At 43.1% G+C, this 18,964-nt stretch overlaps 5 protein-coding genes and 2 non-coding genes across 7 annotated transcripts; 3 read left to right on the top strand and 4 right to left on the bottom strand.

Moving 5' to 3' along the window:
- Positions 1-2,567: 2,567 nt before the first annotated feature.
- Trnar-ucg (transfer RNA arginine (anticodon UCG)) lies at positions 2,568-2,640 on the bottom strand. Its single transcript has one exon. It is a non-coding gene; the product is annotated as a tRNA-Arg (tRNA).
- A 3,783-nt stretch (positions 2,641-6,423) lies between these two features.
- On the bottom strand, positions 6,424-6,495 carry Trnam-cau (transfer RNA methionine (anticodon CAU)). Its single transcript has one exon. It is a non-coding gene; the product is annotated as a tRNA-Met (tRNA).
- A 768-nt stretch (positions 6,496-7,263) lies between these two features.
- On the top strand, positions 7,264-10,055 carry LOC127229494 (histone H4). Its single transcript, XM_051194601.1, has 2 exons — positions 7,264-7,639; positions 9,929-10,055. Exon 1 carries the CDS (start codon positions 7,264-7,266, stop codon positions 7,573-7,575), a length of 312 nt encoding a protein of 103 aa, XP_051050558.1. The 3' UTR covers positions 7,576-7,639; positions 9,929-10,055.
- Positions 10,056-11,371: 1,316 nt separating this feature from the next.
- Positions 11,372-11,752, bottom strand: LOC127229476 (histone H2B type 1-C/E/F/G/I). Its single transcript, XM_051194584.1, has one exon. It carries the CDS (start codon positions 11,750-11,752, stop codon positions 11,372-11,374), a length of 381 nt encoding a protein of 126 aa, XP_051050541.1.
- A 295-nt stretch (positions 11,753-12,047) lies between these two features.
- Positions 12,048-12,448, top strand: LOC127229469 (histone H2A type 1-B). The gene has a single exon (XM_051194575.1). It carries the CDS (start codon positions 12,048-12,050, stop codon positions 12,438-12,440), a length of 393 nt encoding a protein of 130 aa, XP_051050532.1. The 3' UTR covers positions 12,441-12,448.
- A 1,252-nt stretch (positions 12,449-13,700) lies between these two features.
- On the top strand, positions 13,701-16,808 carry LOC127229485 (histone H3-like). The gene is made up of 2 exons (XM_051194593.1): positions 13,701-13,964; positions 16,598-16,808. The coding sequence occupies exons 1-2, from the start codon at positions 13,701-13,703 to the stop codon at positions 16,799-16,801; spliced, it is 468 nt and encodes a 155-aa protein (XP_051050550.1). The 3' UTR covers positions 16,802-16,808.
- On the bottom strand, positions 14,848-15,243 carry LOC127229473 (histone H2B type 1-C/E/F/G/I). Its single transcript, XM_051194581.1, has one exon. The coding sequence runs from the start codon at positions 15,241-15,243 to the stop codon at positions 14,863-14,865; it is 381 nt and encodes a 126-aa protein (XP_051050538.1). The 3' UTR covers positions 14,848-14,862.
- Positions 16,809-18,964: the final 2,156 nt, after the last annotated feature.

The raw sequence follows: 18,964 nt of genomic DNA, 5'->3' as shown, positions 1-18,964 counted from the left end.
AGGCCATTAAAATTTATGGTAGAAAAATGTACAGGCATACAAACTTAATAGAAAACTAAAACAAAAAGGCTGATAAAGCTAGTCAGTAAATATTTTATATATTTTCCCATTTATCTTTAAAGAAGATTGTCTTTTAGTTCAGTATGTTCCCCAAATAAAAGAAAATACAACAATGTTAAAAGATGGTAAATTGAAAAAAAAAAAAAACTCTTACAGCTGAGTTTTGTGAAAATTGTTCCAATGTTTAACCCACCCGTGCTTGGTTTGGTGTAGTAGTGGATCAAAGGAAAGTGTTACATGGAAGGCAGCCCCCTGTTTCAATGTTCAAGAGCACTTGCTTAGCGAGGACAAGACCCTGAAGTGGCAAGGAAAAAGAAAGAAAGGGAGGAAGGAAGGAAGGAAGAAAGAAAGAAAGAAAAAAGTTCAAAATTGTTGGTTGTGGATATGGATTTGGTGGCTCTCTAGTGTCCTCAAGTGGCTGCGCTGAAGTATTGATTGGCTTTGGGAATGGTGAGAATGACGCCCAGGGCCCGCAAACACCTGGCAGCAGATTTACAGTTTGGATATTCATGTGCAAGTTTCTGTGAGCAGCAGTTTTCAACTCTCTTGGATAAACAGCAAGGCATGTGGTGCGGCGGATGGAAGCCAGGGCCTGTTTATCTAAGTAGGGGCTAATTAATACCACTGAGTTACCTGTTCTCTGACTTTTTAGTCAACTTGACCTGATCTAATCATTTTCCTCTTAGCAATAAAATACATATAAAAATGAAACTATTGATTGTCTCTGGCAGAAGGCCAACAGAGACGTGCCCCCAGCAGGCACATGGGAATTTACTGGTTGATTACCACGAAGAAGGCAGAATGTCATGGGGAGTCAGTCAATTCAGTAGCTATTCTTGGATACCCTAGTCACATTTACATAGGTGAGCAGATAAAGTACGATTGAGGCTGTTGGTGGGGGAAGGAGTGGTCCCCATGCAGACAGGGGCCGGAGGTTGTTCAGGATATTTAACTATTTATTAGTGTTCCCATTTTACTTGGGTATTATCATGGCTTGACTGCCATGCTGTTGTTCCTCCTTCCTTTTCAACCCCTCACTTTGTTTTCTCACATCCCTCCTTCCCTCTTGCTGCCCTCCCTTCTTTCCCCCTTCCCCTTTCTACCATCCACCTCTAAAGAGCTCCAGGCTCTTTGTTTGTTTGTTTTTACCCCCACTTTAAAGCAGCACATCTTACATGTTTATCAAAGGGTGTAAATAGTTTACTTTCTAAATTTGTGACACATTTCTAATGTCTAGTGACCACTGAAGGCTCAGGTGTCCAAGATCGCTCTACTTTTTCAGCCTTCCTGGGTGGAACAGGCATTTTTTTTTTTTTTTTTTCTGTATTCTTTGATGCCTATGCGTTAGAAAGGAAAGAAATGGGAAATAATTTGATTCAGGCATGTTTTTATATTCTTGGATCAGAATCCCCATTTCTGCTGAAAGGCTCCAAGAGTTCGGAGTCTGTCAGGGAGAGGCCCTTGCCCTAAGAGACGAGACCAGACCACTGGATGCAAGCGCAAGAGGCTGTTTATTGCTCACACAGGTACCTGTGGACGCTTCAGTCTTTCGGGAGACTGAAAGAGCTTGCCTGGTTAAAGCATTTGCAGTTTATATAGGGTTGGGGTGGCAAGAAGCAGGCTTACAGAAGCAGAAGCATGGTTATAGGGATTTCATTGGTCCATCTAAATAAAGCGATTGTGGTTAACCAAGGACAGAGTTGTTTATTCGGGTTGGGCACAAAGAATTCAGTTATGACTATCTCAGCATTCTGGTGGTCTGGATAGAATGCTCCCAGGACCTTCTGTTCCCAGATATCGTCCTGCTGACCTTGCTTTTGGTCCAAGCTGCAGACCACATATATCTGGTTGGCGTCAGATGAGAGGAACATCTGGTTGCCTCCTGTACTTTCCCATAACTTGACCTTGGCAAGTTAGCAAGAGCAGCTTAAACAGGAAATATGCATAGTGGGGGTCTTTCACTGCTAGGCATGATGCGGCAGGCCTGAATGTCTGCTTGAAACTCTCCCTATTTCTGAGACAACAAAAAAAGCAGGGGTGGGGATTATTCAGGATAATTTAACACTGCAAAAGTGAGGCCCAGAGGCCCACAACGTAAAACTGGGAGAATCTGACAGCCCAAGATACTTGATTCATTTCAGATTTTGTCCGTGTAGAGCCCAGTTCTTTGCAGCTGTTCTCAGCTTGTGTGTCACGACCCCCATAGGTGGTCAACTGCGTTGACAGGGTTTATATCAGATATCTACGTTACGATTCATAACAGTAGCGACATTACAGTTATGAAGTAGCAACGAAATAATTATATGGGGTGGTGGCGTCAACACAGCATTAGGAAGGTTGAGAAGCACTGTTTTAAGGTCATAAAAAACGTCTTTCTTTTCCACTTCGACAGGAGGAAGGAAGTTTCGAAAACAGAATGCAGGGGGCGGGGAGGATTTTTTTTTTAAATTTTGTTTTGACCAGATATTACAATTTGTAGAATTCAGAAAGAAAACGAAGCGCCTCACTAACCACGAAGGGATTCGAACCCTCAATCTTCTGATCCGAAGTCAGACGCCTTATCCATTAGGCCACGTGGTCACGGCCCTGAGTTGTTCCCATAAGACTTAGGAAGTAAAATCAACTTTCTGCTGAGCTCTGGAGGCGCATCATGCAAGGCAATTCGGTCCACACCGCGGATTTCTGTGGATTTTTTGGGCTCTCAGGGTCGGATTCAGGAAATGATGAGACCAGCAATACATGGCTGGTTTACGGAGAGAAAAGTCGTTTGCGTGTACTCAAAACCGCTTCACTGCTCGCTCTCCTTTGCACTCACCCACCATGTACAAACTCACACCACGCGTCTGCTACCCTCCCCCACCTTCTGGTATTTTTGCTTATTTATTTATTTATTTATTTATTTATTTATTTATTTATTATCACTTTTGTTACAGCACTTTTCAAGATACATACTTGTTCACTTAAAAAAGAAAAAAATTAATAGTTTTATTGGAAGCCTCTGGTGTCATGAGAGGTACAACGCCATTATTTTTTTAAGTTAGCTTTCACTAAGAAGAGAAGTAGAAAAAAAAAATCGACTATTAGCATTTTTTACAGTTAAGTCATGACTCAAAAAAGGCATTAAAATCATTTTAGAGAAGAACCATTCATAGAGTTTATGATACTTTCATGATTGCTACACAGTTACTGGAGTGCAGAAATGAGGCCTTTTATGTAGCCTTTCTTTCCTGTCAGTAGAATAACATCTGGAAAACAACAAGAATGAAATAGAAATATGAATTCTCTACACACATATTTGTTCTGGAGTCTCACAATCATTTTTCAGGTGAGCTTAGTTCACACAGACACTTTCTTCAGTTCTGTAAAAGCTGACTGTGGAATTGTAACAGGGCCCGAGACCTTAGCACAGCTGACTACTTCAAGGTTGAAGGGCCATTCAGTCTGTAAAATTCAGCAGGGAGACAGCACCACCTGCCAAAATGAAAAAAAAAAAAAAAAAGATCTAACCTATCAAAGTCCTTAGTTCTGGGAAAGTCTTTATAGTTCTGCTTCTGGCTAACTGTTCTAGTTAACCGGAGTATGTCAACCCAGGACATGAGTTTTTGTGCTTAAAAACCCATCTTGAGGAGGCTTGGGGCGACACTGGGATCCAGAACCCACACTGTATTCCCTGGCTGTCTTAAAAACAAAAACAAAAACAAAAACAAAAACAAACGAACTTCCTATTGGTTTAAACTCACACATGAGCAGTCTTCTCTGGTGGACCCCACAACAGAATGTTGTTTTGTTTCTTCCTGGAGTTGGAGATTGCTTGAAAAACTGCTTAGGTGTTCAAATGGCAAGTGCAGTCTGTGCCTTAACTACCATGGGAAATGGGTGCTTGAAATGGTGAGAATGGTTGATGGAAGTCTTATCCCTCTTCAAGACTTTTATATCTGAGGTTACAACAAAGTTTGTGTTAACTAAACGGACTTATCAGGTATTTATGTACATGTTTATATATGTAATGATAATAACAATAATAATGAAAGAGGTCATGAATTTCGTAGGGATCGACAGGATGTATATGGGAGGAGTTGGGTGGAGAGGGAGGGGGGAAATGATATAAGTACATTTTAATTAAGAAAAAACCTGCAAAACAAACAAACAACCACCCTCCAAATTTGTGTTGAGTAGGTTGGAGGAACATTTGGGAGGATGGTGTGTGTGTGTGTTTGTGTGCTTGTGTTGAAGATCTGGTTTGCTAAGTTTGTGTACGGAATGTTAAAGTAGAGATGACTAATTTAAGAGGGTCAGTCTTACTTAGTTGAATATAGACAGCACCAGACATACATGTGGAAGCAATACCATTCAGCCTGTACTAGGTGTCCTCTGTTCTAATATTTCATCCCATTTCCAGTGGCTGAAGAACTGAGCTGAGAGCTACTTCTCTTTTCAGAACCCCCTCCCTCATCTCCATATTCTTCCACACTGAATTATTATAGGTAGAAAGGTTTCACTCTCATGTGTCCTTCTGTTTATTTCTTTGCCCAGAATGTTATTTATGTATTTATTTATTTATTTATTTTTCTGTCTTGCAAGCACTTACTCAAGTTTCTCATCAAAATCCATCCTTTTCTTTTCTGGTCTATAATGTCGGTGTGGTGACTACAGAAACTCCATTTTATGCTAGGTATCCATCTTGGTACTCACTCACCATTTGTCTCTGACTCCAGTCCCTGGAAGATAAGTTTCCAGTAACCACGACTCAATGAATCCTACCCAAAAGACGTACAGCTGTGATGATCTATTTTTTTTTTTAATTATATGACTGCTTGTTTTCGTTCTGTAACTTGTGTACACAGATACCCAAATAGTGTTTCCTTAACCACTTCACTTAGTAAAACTGAACAGTTTTTAGTTGGTTGCATAGATATGGAAGGTCTTCTTGTGGTTTTCCCCATTTAAAACTCTTCCCCAGGACCCTCCTTTATGGTAATCTCAAATTTGGCTCAGAGATTGTCCATCCTGCTTAGTAGCTGATCAATTAATCTTTTCATTATAACTGGATTGAGTCTATGGCCTATTCCCAGGGAGGGGGCACAAACTCTGTAATTCTAAGGCAAAGCTACCAGTGCCGAACTGCTCTGTGCGATTTCTACTTGGTGCTGTGGATAATTGCTATGGTGGTGATCCTTGATCACACCCTGAAAAGTGAAATCCCAGAATGTGTACATGGCTCCTGGCTACATTCCTGAAGCAGGGAGTAACTATGACCCATGCTGGTAGCACATTTAACACAGATATGACCTGTGAACATGTGGTCACCAGGGAACCAGCTCAAGGTAACAAAACTGACTCCTGTTCAAGTGGCTTTATTTACTAGATAGCAAAGACGGATACTAATGTAGCTCTCAGCTGGAGACAAGAGTGTCTGCCACCAAGGAGGAGAGGACAAGAAAGCCTTCTCTGGTTGGTCACCTTTGTGGCAGTCTTTGTAATCTTTGCTATAATCTTTAAGAGTGTACACTGAGCTAGTACAAGACTTTGAGACAGCGTTTCTCTGTGTACCGGCTCTGTAAATGGGGCTGGCCTGGGAACTCAGACATCCACCTGCCTGTGCCTCCTGAGTGCTGGGATTAAAGATGTATGTCAATATCGCCTAAGTAGTCCTCTTCTTTTTTTTTTTTTTAAATTATTATTTTTAATGTCTGTTGCAAGAAAAAAAGGCTACTAGGTGCTTGGTGGCTTTGTCAATTATTCTCAAGGGCTGATTTTGACCGTTATCCCCCACTGAGAAGAAATAAAAATCCCCATCACTCACAGTGTAATGAAAGAGAGGCCATGACGGCATCGGACATAAAAAATTTAGGCAGGAATCCTTCCTGGGAGAGAAATATGAGACAGTGAATTCATAGCTTGGGAAATAAGCGTAGAAAATAGCTATAGCTTCGCAAAGGACTTGTCAGGAAGGAGGTGATTAAAGACACAGGGCTGGCAGCAGATATGGTTTTCTCAGTCAGACTTCAAATAAAAGACCCCCACCCCCGACACACTTCCCTAACTCCACACTTCTCAAAACACTACCCATTGGTGTCAAGATTAACACTGTAGTAATCGCAAAGAATATTGGCAAGTAAGGTCTTATAAACTATGTAATGAAAGAAATTGAACTGTTCTCCCCCTTGTATATATGCTTTTGATTAGCGATTTTAGGCGTTATAAGGCAAAACAATCAGAATAAATCTGGTTTGTTATTAAGAAAACACATTAGTTACCACTTGAGCGTCTGTGAAAAAAATTCCGGTTTATTTTCGCAGGTGTCATTTGACTATTGTGAAAAGAACCTAAAGTACTCGGAGTGGAAAAATAGTAAAACTTGGATAGCAGAGGATGGTTTCGATCCATCGACCTCTGGGTTATGGGCCCAGCACGCTTCCGCTGCGCCACTCTGCTCGACAAGACCAGTAGAGCTAATAATATTCTTAACGTGGATTGTAGTTGCTGTCCTATGTCCATTTTATACATGGTAGGAAGTCATTTTGTAACTTTGTCTACCCAAAGGAAGCTACTTGTTGGGAATAATATCGCTCCCTAACCAAAGAGAAAGCAAGATTCGGACTATAGCAGCAAACATTAACATAATAGTGAGTCGACGATGAGAAAGACAGGTAACTAAACGAGAATCACGAATTTTAGATAATGGAGAAACAAGACAATACAGACACGGTCCTCAGCACGGCACGTAGTAACAGTCTTAGTGACCAGCCACGCATTTACCTGCGGGAAGCAAGACCTTGGGGTCAGGTTTGTCTTGAGGTCGAGATCGTGGAGGGAATGGTGCTATGTTCTCTCCAGTGATTGGTCATTAACTGCAGGATAAAACTATGGGAAGTGGACTCACACGCAACCCGTATCAGCAGTTCTGATAGTCTGAATGACCAAAAGTCTGCTGTCGCCCTAATACGTAGCAAGTGGCGAATGTGAATCATTAAAGAGATTCTTTAGTCTGAACTACTTAAAATGGCCGGGAAATCCTATTTTGGGACAAAGGACCCAGCACAGGAGCCACAAGCGTTGGTGACGTCACCAGCCAGGGCCCTAGTAGGGGCGGGGCGGATGCTCTCGAGCTTTCAGTCTTCAATTAGGTCCGAACACTCTGCATATAAGGGAAGTGCTTGCACCTCTCCCGCTATTGAGGTGTAGTCATCGTACTGCTTAGCCATGTCTGGTCGCGGCAAAGGAGGCAAAGGCCTTGGTAAGGGAGGCGCCAAGCGCCACCGCAAGGTCCTCCGCGACAACATCCAGGGCATCACCAAGCCCGCCATCCGCCGCCTGGCTCGCCGTGGCGGAGTCAAGCGCATCTCCGGCCTCATCTACGAGGAGACCCGCGGGGTGCTGAAGGTGTTCCTGGAGAACGTGATCCGCGACGCGGTCACCTACACGGAGCACGCCAAGCGCAAGACCGTCACTGCCATGGACGTGGTCTACGCGCTCAAGCGCCAGGGCCGCACGCTCTACGGCTTCGGCGGCTGAGTTCTTGGTGTCCCGGCTTGCAAGAAAACCCAAAGGCCCTTTTCAGGGCCGCCCACGTTTTTCAGTAAGAGGGCTGCCATTTCTTTATCCCCTTTCCTCAACTCTCGTTTTACCAGTGTTTAAAAAAAAAAAAACCTTGTAATGCGACCTACATCTATATGTTAACCCTTTTTTATAAGGTTTGCTACCTTGAAGGCTCAAGAAGTGTACATACACAGAAACGGTAATGCGCATTACCTGGTATTAAGCGTCCTGTTTGTAGATGGCTCTAGTTTTATGCTCGGAGTCTGCAGGAGGCGGCTTTTGGCTGCTTTTGGCACATCTAAGGTGGAGGGTTGGTGTTAGTTTACAGGAAGGATTTTAAAGTTGGGCATTAGATACAATATGAAACTGGGTGGTTTCATACTGTTTATGCAAACATCTCAACTTTGGACTTATGAATAAACAACCTAAGGGGCTATAAGCACATTGCTATTTTCAATGTTGCCCATGTTTGTAACTTCAGGAATCTGCTTTTAGCTTGGAGTGCTAAGATTTGAGAGTACTGTACACCGAACAATTTGTCCTGACACCTTGTTTTAAAACAACAGGAAAGGTGCCAGGAAGTAACTTGTAACCCCTGAAATAAACACAACAATGGAATTTGATTTTTAACACTCCCCCGCCCCTCATGATGCAACTCAGTTTAACAGGCTTTGGCTTCTGTAGCAATCGTTATTTTACTCGCTGAACCTTCTGGCTGTCTCTTTGTTTCTCAGTTTAATTTTTATTAGTTATTATATTTTTGGTTTTTCTTTTTTGGGTCAGTTTCTTTGTGTAACCCTGGTTGTCCCGGGAATCACTAGACTAGACTGGCCTCGAGTTCAGAGATCAGCCTACCTCTACCGCCTGCCTTTGCCTTTAATCCTGAGTGCTGGGATAAAAGGCCTGTGCCACCACGGCCCAGCTCTCAAAGGTTTCTGTGGGTAAATGAAAAACAAACAAACGTGTTTGAGGAAGAAGAAAAGTATTCGAGGCTTTTTTTTTTTTTTTTAAATTTGAGCACACTAGGAGTCAGCCACTGTTCTGTGCTCTGGGGATTATAGGTATGAATAATTTAAATGTATGTTTGTGCACCATGGGCACAAGGAGGCCAGAAGGTTTCAGATCTCTCTGGGACACTGAGGTTCAAGACAGTTGTGAATCACCATGTGGTGTTGGGAATGGATCCTCAGTCCTCTGCAAGAGCAGCCAGTGCTCTCAACATCTGAGCATTTTCTCTAGCCCAGGACAAAATATTCTTAAGTATTCCTTGACTTTGTGTCCATTGAGTGTGGGAATGTAGACAAATCAAGTAGTTCAGTGCTAAGTGTAATGCTCATTACTGAAGCAGGAAAAGGCATGGTTAGTGTCAGCAGGAGGTAATACTTATTTAGGTGACATGGTTATAGAAAGCTTTAGTAATAAGGTGATGACCTGGGGGTGGGGGGGGGGATGACAATGTGGAAGTGAAGGAGGCTTCTTGCTACATCATCTAGGAAAGCCTGGGCAGCAGTCAGTCTGCAGCCCACATGCAAGTGAGTGGTGAGTGGTTCTTGGGTGCTTTTGTGGGATATTGGAACTACTTTGGGTTTTACTCTCATTGAGGTGGGGGAGGTGGCTGGGGTTTGAGCTGAGAACAGGCAATATGTAATTTATATTTTAATACAATGAATATAGATGGAAAAAACAGTGATAAGGAAACTAGTAAGGCTAGTACAACGACTTAGTTTGTGGAGGACATTGGTTTGGTCAGTGGCCAAGGTTATGAAAAGTAACCACTTTCCTATGTACGGTTTTGCAGGTTTAAGGCCTACCCTTACACGTGTATATTTCTAGCTTTGATTTTTTTTTTTTCAAAAGTGGAAAAAATGTCAATATAAAAAGTATTGAAGGTTGGGGCTAGAGATATGTCAGTGGTAATGAAGAGCGTATACTGCTCTTGCAGAGATGTGGGATCCCCTAAGTGTCTCAGTTTCCATCTGGAGTCTATTCTGACTTATAAATCATTTATACTCAAGCTTGCTTATTTTATGTTCCTTGAGAGCCGTGATAATGTTCTTATTAAGCCCATGGGAAAGAACATATTTTAAATAATGAAGCTGATTGCTGCTAGCCCCACTCATGAGATAGAAAGCAAGCCTGTCTGCTCCTTTAATTGAAGGGCAGAGCAGAGGGCTGACTTACTGACTCTGCTGCTCATTGTTCTGCCCTTTGCTTCTAGTCTGTATATAAGCAGGTTCTAAATTAAACTCAGGGTTGTTCAGTGTGCTGTTTGGCACCGAATGTACAGTTCACACCAACTCTGTCTTGTTGTCTTTGTACCCTGTCTCAGGTATCCCAACTGACTGGGAGCAGGCTCTGACACGGAGGATCAGTGCCTTCTACCTGTGTTGGCTGGCTCATAACAACCACATGCATCTCCAGTTCCAGGAGGAATCTTCTGTTGAGGGACACATGCATATAATAAAAAGTAAAATAACCCGCTTGAGTGTTGAAGCTAAAATCAGCAGTGCTTTGTATATTCATTAACATCTTCCTCAGTCTGTTCAGGTGAGACATTATTCCTAGCAAGTTTCTCCTTTTGTTTAGTCTTTCCCTAATTAATTCTTGTTAGCTCTAGTGAGTTTGTGGAAGAGTCCTGTAAAGGCTTTACATTGCTTGAGATGGCGGTTGAGGGGTGACAATATTTAGGGACAAAGGATCTTGGATGTCCCAATAACACTAGAGAGAGTTGTACTATTAGAAAAGCATCCTTTATAGGGCAAGTTGAAGAACTTTGCCACCAAAGTTTAGCAAAGCTGCTAGGCCACAGCCTCATTAAAGCCACAGGTTAGAGGTCTCCTCTGTGAGATCCAAGGCTTGAAGCACAATAGACCACTACCTTGGTGCACTCACTGTCCAGTCTCAACTGCTTTTATTAATTTCAGGAATACCACACAGCAATTATGTATCTCCTATTTAGGGTTAGGAAATACTCCAAGGAGGTTTAATTGCTTCAGTACACAATTTTAAGCATTTACAACTCTTACTTTGTCTAGAGGAATGTATTAAATGTTTGAGTATTTCTGAATAAATTGTTTCTAAAGAGTCCTTAAAGTTAGGTAACAAGATTGAAAACTGGTAAATTTTGATTACAAGTCTCTACGTTATTGTGCCACTTAATATTCATATTAATTTATTTAGTAGGCACTTGCTGATAAATCACGAAAGTAATAAGAAATACTGACTTCAGATGGACTGCCTCAGTTCTCCTTTATTTAGATTTCAAATTTGGGGGCTGGGCATGTCGGCATACATCTTCAAAAACCCAGCAATCGAGAGGTAGAAGAGGCCAGCCTGATCTACAGTGAAATCCAGGAGAGCTATAGTGAGATTGTCTCAAACAAAACCATAGACCGGGAAAAAAAAAAAAAAAAAAATAAGGCCAGGCAATGGTGGCTCATGTACACAAGGAGACTTGTGATTAATTTTAGTTTATATGAAAACAATTACCTGATTGCACATGAAAGTAACCACCGCTTTAGGAAGCTTAATACAATATAAATATACCAGATGTTTGTTTAAAGTGCAAGGTATGGATAGAAACTGCAAGAATGGATTTAAACTTGAATAAGCCACTAGTGACCAAATGAAAAGCATGTTCTAGCCAAACACTGCATTCTGCTTACACCAACAAAATGCACTCATAGAACACACATCTGGAATTACAGTTCCTTTTAACGAATAAATGAGTGGCTCTGAAAAGAGCCTTTGGGTCAAGAGTGATGTCAGCGACTCACTTGGAGCTGGTGTACTTAGTGACGGCCTTGGTGCCTTCGGACACGGCGTGCTTGGCCAGCTCCCCGGGCAGCAGCAGGCGCACGGCAGTCTGGATCTCCCGGGACGTGATGGTCGAGCGCTTGTTGTAATGCGCCAGGCGGGAAGCCTCGCCCGCGATGCGTTCGAAGATGTCGTTGACAAACGAATTCATGATACCCATGGCCTTGGAGGAGATGCCCGTGTCGGGGTGCACCTGCTTCAGCACCTTGTACACGTACACCGAGTAGCTCTCCTTGCGGCTGCGCTTGCGCTTCTTGCCGTCCTTCTTCTGCGCCTTAGTCACGGCTTTCTTGGAGCCCTTCTTTGGGGCAGGAGCAGACTTCGCGGGTTCAGGCATGATAGACAAAGGCACAAACAAAATGCAAAAGAACAAGACAGAGAGGCTTTAAGGTCTTGTGCGCTCTCTGCTTTTAAACAAAGCTGTGGCTGTCCTCGCTAGAGAGTCTGCAAACGTCATGCAGTAACTGTCCAATCAAAGCAAGAATATTTCAAATCCACGTTACCATTGGTTTAGGTGAAGCAGTACGTATAGCCAATGAACTCCCTCTGTTTTCGCGCCAGAAGATGCTTATAAATTCGCTTCTGTGATCCTTTTAGTCTACCCTTAGCTGTGTCTCAGATACTTTCACAATATGTCTGGACGTGGCAAGCAGGGTGGCAAGGCTCGCGCCAAGGCCAAGACCCGATCCTCCCGTGCCGGCCTGCAGTTCCCCGTGGGCCGCGTTCACCGCCTCCTCCGCAAGGGTAATTACTCGGAGCGGGTAGGCGCTGGCGCCCCGGTGTACCTTGCGGCCGTGCTGGAGTACCTGACTGCCGAAATCCTGGAGCTGGCCGGCAACGCTGCCCGCGACAACAAGAAGACGCGCATCATACCGCGCCACCTGCAGCTGGCCATCCGTAACGACGAGGAGCTTAACAAGCTGCTTGGCCGCGTGACGATCGCGCAGGGCGGCGTCCTGCCCAACATCCAGGCCGTGCTGCTGCCCAAGAAGACCGAGAGCCACCACAAGGCCAAGGGGAAATAAGGCTACTCTGCCTTCACTATAAAAACAAAGGCTCTTTTCAGAGCCACCCACTCATTTCCGTAAAGTGCTGCATGCTACAGGGGAGTCACAGTCAAATCTGTTTGGTTAGATTCTAGGACTAGGAACTAAAAATGTCGAGTGTTTTAACAATCAAGTCCCAAAATTGTTCTAACTTCCTCAATGAAATTGTGACTTTACCCGCATCAGTTGCAAAATCTGCAGTTTTAGTCTGATGTGTGCATACATGAGTAAAAGTACCGTGAGCTGCAATTCTTAAGAATTTTAGGGAAGGAATTATTTTAAGAGACTTTGGAATTTGAAAATAAGGCAAGGTAGTAAGAACAAATAAGGTGTGCATATACTTATGAATTGACTCCAGGCAGAATAGATTGATTCTGTTAATCAAATTAAGAGGACAAAGAGAAGATCTCATAACTCACTGGAGGGATTGATTTTGGTTTTTAAGTGTCTCGTGTGAAAGACAAGCCATATATATATATATATGTATATATATATGTATATATATATATATACATGCTAGTATACGTCACATATTTTCGCTCATTTAGTGCTTTATCCAATTTAGCGTCTTAAAAAATAGGAAAAGAAGGTGGCTGAACAACGGCCAGCATGGCAAACGTTAATACCCACCCATAGGGTATTATGGTATTTGTTAGTTTAAAGCTTTACCCAAAGTGACAAGGCAGAATTCAGAGGCTAGTTGACATGTGTTGTTCACATTACTTCCTTGCTACACTGTTTACTGGTGATAGATATCCCATCACAAACTCTCCAGGAACCCTTATGCATGGTGCTAGAACACCGCATTCCGGGGACTAGAAGGGAAAAATAAAACCCAGGCAGGGTGAAGAATATGTTCTCCATAATGATTTTTGATATCTAGAGTGTCATGACATTTTACACTCGGAATCTTTTGTACTCTAGTTTTGCAAGAGGTTGTACATAAGTCAAGCATGGAGTCATAAATTCAAAAAAGCTCTGGTATGCCAGGCTAAAAGAAATGTCTTGCATAGCAATTCATCCCATCAGTATGCATGAGTTAACCAATCAACGCCTGAAATCTTCAGCCAATAGTACTATTGCGCGGGAGTTTTGTAAAGTGCATAACCCTATCAGGCTGTGTCTCTGGGGGGAGGCGGGGAATCCAAGCTGGTACGTGTGTTTGCGCGTCCACGCCTCAAACCTACATAAAGGCGTCCCTTGAGCAAACTTGTTGGATTTCATAGTTCCATTGCTGTTATGGCTCGTACCAAGCAGACGGCTCGCAAGTCCACCGGCGGCAAGGCCCCGCGCAAACAACTGGCCACCAAGGCTGCTCGCAAGAGCGCCCCGGCCACCGGCGGCGTGAAGAAGCCCCACCGCTACCGGCCCGGCACCGTGGCGCTGCGCGAGATCCGGCGCTACCAGAAATCCACCGAGCTGCTGATCCGCAAGCTGCCGTTCCAGCGGCTGGTGCGCGAAATCGCACAGGACTTCAAGACCGACCTGCGCTTCCAGAGCTCTGCCGTCATGGCTCTGCAGGAGGCCTGCGAGGCCTACCTGGTTGGTTTGTTTGAGGACACCAACCTATGCGCTATCCACGCCAAGCGAGTCACCATCATGCCCAAGGACATCCAGCTTGCCCGCCGCATCCGTGGAGAGAGGGCATAAGGCATTCTGTCTGAACCACGTTTTAAAGGCTCTTCTTAGAGCCACCCACCTTTACAGAAAAAAGCTGTAATTTCTTCCCATTTCGATAGGTTTTAAAATACCACACTATCTTTGCCAAATGTACTAAGGCTCTGTCCCTTGTCACGGAATTAGTTACAAGCGTGCAAATATTTCTTTCGGGTAAGCCTGGCTTTTATGGCTTGTAACTGCAACTTTCCCCCCCCCCCCCAGACTTTATGTGTGGTATCTGTTTACCAATTCAGTTTCTCCAATTTTACCCACCAAGAAATCCTTAGGCGCTCCCCTCCCCCGCAATGTATTCACCCAAGGTATTGACTTAGGCATTCTAGGCTAGCCTGGAAGTAGCAATGTCACAGAATGGTCTGCGATTGAAATACCTTGCTGTCAGCCAGCCCACCTCTGCAAAATGCTGGGACTAAAAAGAGTGTGTACACCTATGTGCCCAACCCTCCTCCGTGCTTTTCATTATTTGAGGTGCTGAAACTTCATAGAAGCCATCCACGTGGTCACTGGGCTTGTTATGTTCACAACCATGTTTTAGTTTTGAAGGTTTGCTTTTAAGTCTAAACCAGTGACTCTGAAGGAAAACTTTGCTGTATGGAAGCTGAAAAAACAGCCAAGAACCTATGCTATTTCATTGCTTTGTTTAAAGAACATAACATTACAACTCTTAAATGAAGACATGATGGCTATGAAAAGAGCCTTTGAGTTAAGAGTGAGGCCATCGCACTCACTTGGAGCTGGTGTACTTAGTGACGGCCTTGGTGCCCTCGGACACGGCGTGCTTGGCCAGCTCCCCGGGCAGCAGCAGGCGCACGGCCGTCTGGATCTCCCGGGACGTGATGGTCGAGCGCTTGTTGTAATGCGCCAGGCGGGAAGCCTCGCCCGCGATGCGCTCGAAGATGTCGTTGACGAACGAGTTCATGATGCCCATGGCCTTGGAGGAGATGCCCGTGTCGGGGTGCACCTGCTTCAGCACCTTGTACACGTACACCGAGTAGCTCTCCTTGCGGCTGCGCTTGCGCTTCTTGCCGTCCTTCTTCTGCGCCTTAGTCACGGCTTTCTTGGAGCCCTTCTTTGGGGCAGGAGCAGACTTCGCGGGTTCAGGCATAATAACTAAAGAGAAAGATTAGAAAAACATCAGAGAAAGAGTTCTGACAACGTTTTCTGCTGTCTCTGCTGTCTGTGTCAGTCTTTCCTGGAGCGTCTGCAAACGTCATTCACTAACTGTCCAATCAAAGCAAGCATTTTATCTAGCGATTAGAGTGACGTACGCTTGGAAAGACAAGAGGACTATTGTCCCAGGCTGTCTATGCAAATGAAGTATGAACCTCTTTTGTTTCTGATTGGCTAAGGGTAACAACAGACGCTTTATACCCAAATTAAACAAAGCTTGTAGAAAACCTCGTTGACATCACAGTAAAGGCAAAGTCTTTTTCTTTTTAAATGTTAAAGAAAATGATTTTGCCAGTAGTATCCATGAATTCTGTCCCCTAGGCAAAAAGCTGGATAGAAATTCTAGCTTCACATAGTTTGGTTCCTGTTTCGAAGTCTATGAAGACCCCCGAGGGGAGATATCAAAAATTATTCCTCTAATGCTTCTAGAATTCCTAATTATTGGAAATTCCGTTTTAAGTAGGCAGGTGTTTTTTCTTCTCAAGAAACAAAGAAACTTCCATTTTGCAACAATAGTGCAATTTTAATGAACCTCCGACAAAGTTTCTGGAAATTAGATTTTTTTGACGATGCATTCTTAATTAGCTTTTGAGGCTATGGTAATCATAAAACTGGTGAATTCCTTAAAAGATGAACAAAATTGAGTGTGTTGGTGCATGTCTGTTAGGCAATATTTGGTTCTGAGAGGACCATGCCTCCTTTCCTTCCTGCAAATACAATATAAAGCATAGTACAAAACCCAGCTTGGCTAATAAGTTCAACCAGAATTACTCACGGGTCGTCAAAATCTCAATAGTCTCCAATTTGTTAGTAAGCAAAATTAACAATTTAGCTACTTAGTGGCAACAATGTATCTAAGAAAATAACAGGGAACAAAGAATCAACAATGTATCTAAGGGAATAACAAAGAACAAAGAACCAGAGGCTACGTATTTTGAAATTGAGGTCTGTTATCCAATGACCTATTACTTCCGCATACATCAGTCATGGCGCGGCGTTTGAAGATTCCCACCAATCAGGAAGACCTTGCTGTTATAAATTGGAACCCACAAGCTTCTGTCTCGCTTTTGTCAACTGCAGGTATGGCTCGTACGAAGCAGACAGCTCGCAAGTCCACCGGCGGCAAGGCTCCGCGCAAACAGCTGGCCACCAAGGCTGCTCGCAAGAGCGCCCCGGCCACCGGCGGCGTGAAGAAGCCCCACCGCTACCGGCCCGGCACCGTGGCGCTGCGCGAGATCCGGCGCTACCAGAAATCCACCGAGCTGCTGATCCGCAAGCTGCCGTTCCAGCGGCTGGTGCGCGAAATCGCACAGGACTTTAAGACCGACCTGCGCTTCCAGAGCTCTGCCGTCATGGCTCTGCAGGAGGCCAGCGAGGCCTACCTGGTTGGTCTGTTTGAGGACACCAACCTATGCGCTATCCACGCCAAGCGAGTCACCATCATGCCCAAGGACATCCAGCTTGCCCGCCGCATTCGTGGAGAGAGAGCATAATTTATGTCTGTCGATTGTAAAGTTGTGAAGAAATACAAAGGCTCTTTTCAGAGCCACATCCACGATTCTATGTAAAGGGCTGGTAAACATAATTGTTACGTTTTGGAGATAAGTTTTCAGTGTTTTCATCTTTGTTAGTTAGTTCCATAAAGTTTTAATCTTAATCTCAGTGCTATGCATTAAATCCTTCACAGTAGGCACTACTGCACTTCTTTATTAACAAAGGAGTCAAAAATGCTTAACCTTTTAGCTATAACATTTTCTTATTTTTTAAAATGTTTTTTTCTTTAGTAACACCATTCTCCATCCTTTATAAAATCTATAATGCTAACCCTTACTTTCTCATCCCATGGCAGTTCTAAAATAAGTTTTCTAATTTAGATACAGTCTCTCTTTGATCCTGTCCTGGAACTTTTTAGACCATGCTGTCCTTGAACTCTGATCTTCCTGATTCTTCCTCCCCACTGCTGTGATTAGTGGCGTGTGTCATCAACGCCCTGCTAGAATAAATCTTTAGGACAGTATACTGGGCATGTAGAGCAACTCTACACATGTCACTAAGACAATCGAATGTAACTTTTGTTGATTTTCGTCCTGATGTAATTTAGCAGCACTAAACACTAACCTAAATCACTAGAACTAGAGATCCTCGTTGGGAGTGGTGACACAAGCCTTTAAGTGCAGTATTTGGGAGACAAGCCAAGCCAGAGCTACACAGAAAACCCTGCAGCAATCAAACACAATACAGATCCTCACCTTTCTCAATCCGTTGTTTACAGTAAATAATATTTTTTCTTTATTCTGTATGTTAGTTGTTTTGAGAATTAAGTAGCTAGGGAACTTTTTTTTAGGTCCGGTCTGTTTGGTGTACTATTTCTAGTACTTTCAGTGGCATGTCCTTCTTCAGATTGGGAAAGATTTCTTCAATTATTTTGTTGACTATCCCGTTAAAGATCCAGGAGCAGACACTGGTATCCATGAGAATGTGGGAATGTTCTATTTGACAATTGTTTGCTTCTAAAAATTGTTTTGTCATTAAAAGAAGTGGGGGTAGAGTCTGAGAGCACTAGGCTAGCATACATCTCAAGCAATGTCTATTGGGGTCATGGAGTTGTATGTCTATAATTCTAGAATTTGGGAGGTGAAGGCGGGAGGATCAGCTGTTCAAAGTGAATTTTAACAAAATGGCTACCTCATTCGCAGCCCTAGCTTTATAAGACATTGTCTTTAAAAAAAAAAAATGGTATATGAGGTATAGTTCGAGTTAACGGTAGTCATATTTTAACAGAAAACATGTGAATTGGATAGTATATTATTTTTTTAACCTTATTTTGTTTTGTTATGAATGGAAATTATAAGAAAAATTCCCTTATTCTTGGGAGTTACATGTTGAAATATCCAGGGATAAAGTTTCATGTCTGAATTTTACTATCAAATGTTTCAGACCATTAAGTCACATACACACCGAGTATAGTAGTTGTTGGGGGTAGATGATACAATTATGTATCTGATTTCACTCTGTATTCTTATTAAGAATGTTGGGAAATTAAATGGATTATAAAATTATGTTAGAGACTCTTTAGTGCTATCTCAAGAGAGAGATAGGTCCTCTTAGCAGGTAACTATATAGGCCTACCTATATAGGTATACCTATATAGTGCAGGCCGTGGGCATGGATGTTGTTTTCTTTGTCGTGTGTCTTGATTGTGAAGTCAGCTGGAGTGGGAGGATCTACAAACAGGGCATGGTCAGGCAATACTATCGAAGGTTAGTAGGGATACCAGATTAAGATGCAACCAAGGACGGTAAACAGTTTAACATTTGTGGACATGGAGAACAGGTGAGAGAGGAGGCATATAGGCCTGGCAGTATTGAGCAAAGAGGTTTCTTATAAAGTGAGAAATCCAGAACTAATTTTATGCCTGGTATATTGTAATAAGGTCTGGAATGACACAGAAGTGTCAAAGTTACTGCTTGCCAGCCACAGGTACTTAGACATGCCAGACTCTTCAGAGACTGACACACAGAAGATGATAAGGCCCAGAGTTCACTTTTTAGAGTTACTTGCCTTTTCTGTTTGCCTTGTTAGACCCATAATAAAATAAATATGCTAATGCTTTCATGCTTTTTTCAATTGTTCTGGTTCATGGATTATAGATTTAG

Source organism: Phodopus roborovskii, unplaced genomic scaffold (assembly GCF_943737965.1).
Source record: "Phodopus roborovskii unplaced genomic scaffold, PHOROB, whole genome shotgun sequence".
In the NCBI taxonomy this organism is placed as follows: Eukaryota; Metazoa; Chordata; class Mammalia; order Rodentia; family Cricetidae; genus Phodopus; species Phodopus roborovskii.
The sequence above is the reverse complement of the archived record's forward strand: the minus strand, read 5'-3'. Positions and strand labels throughout refer to the sequence as shown.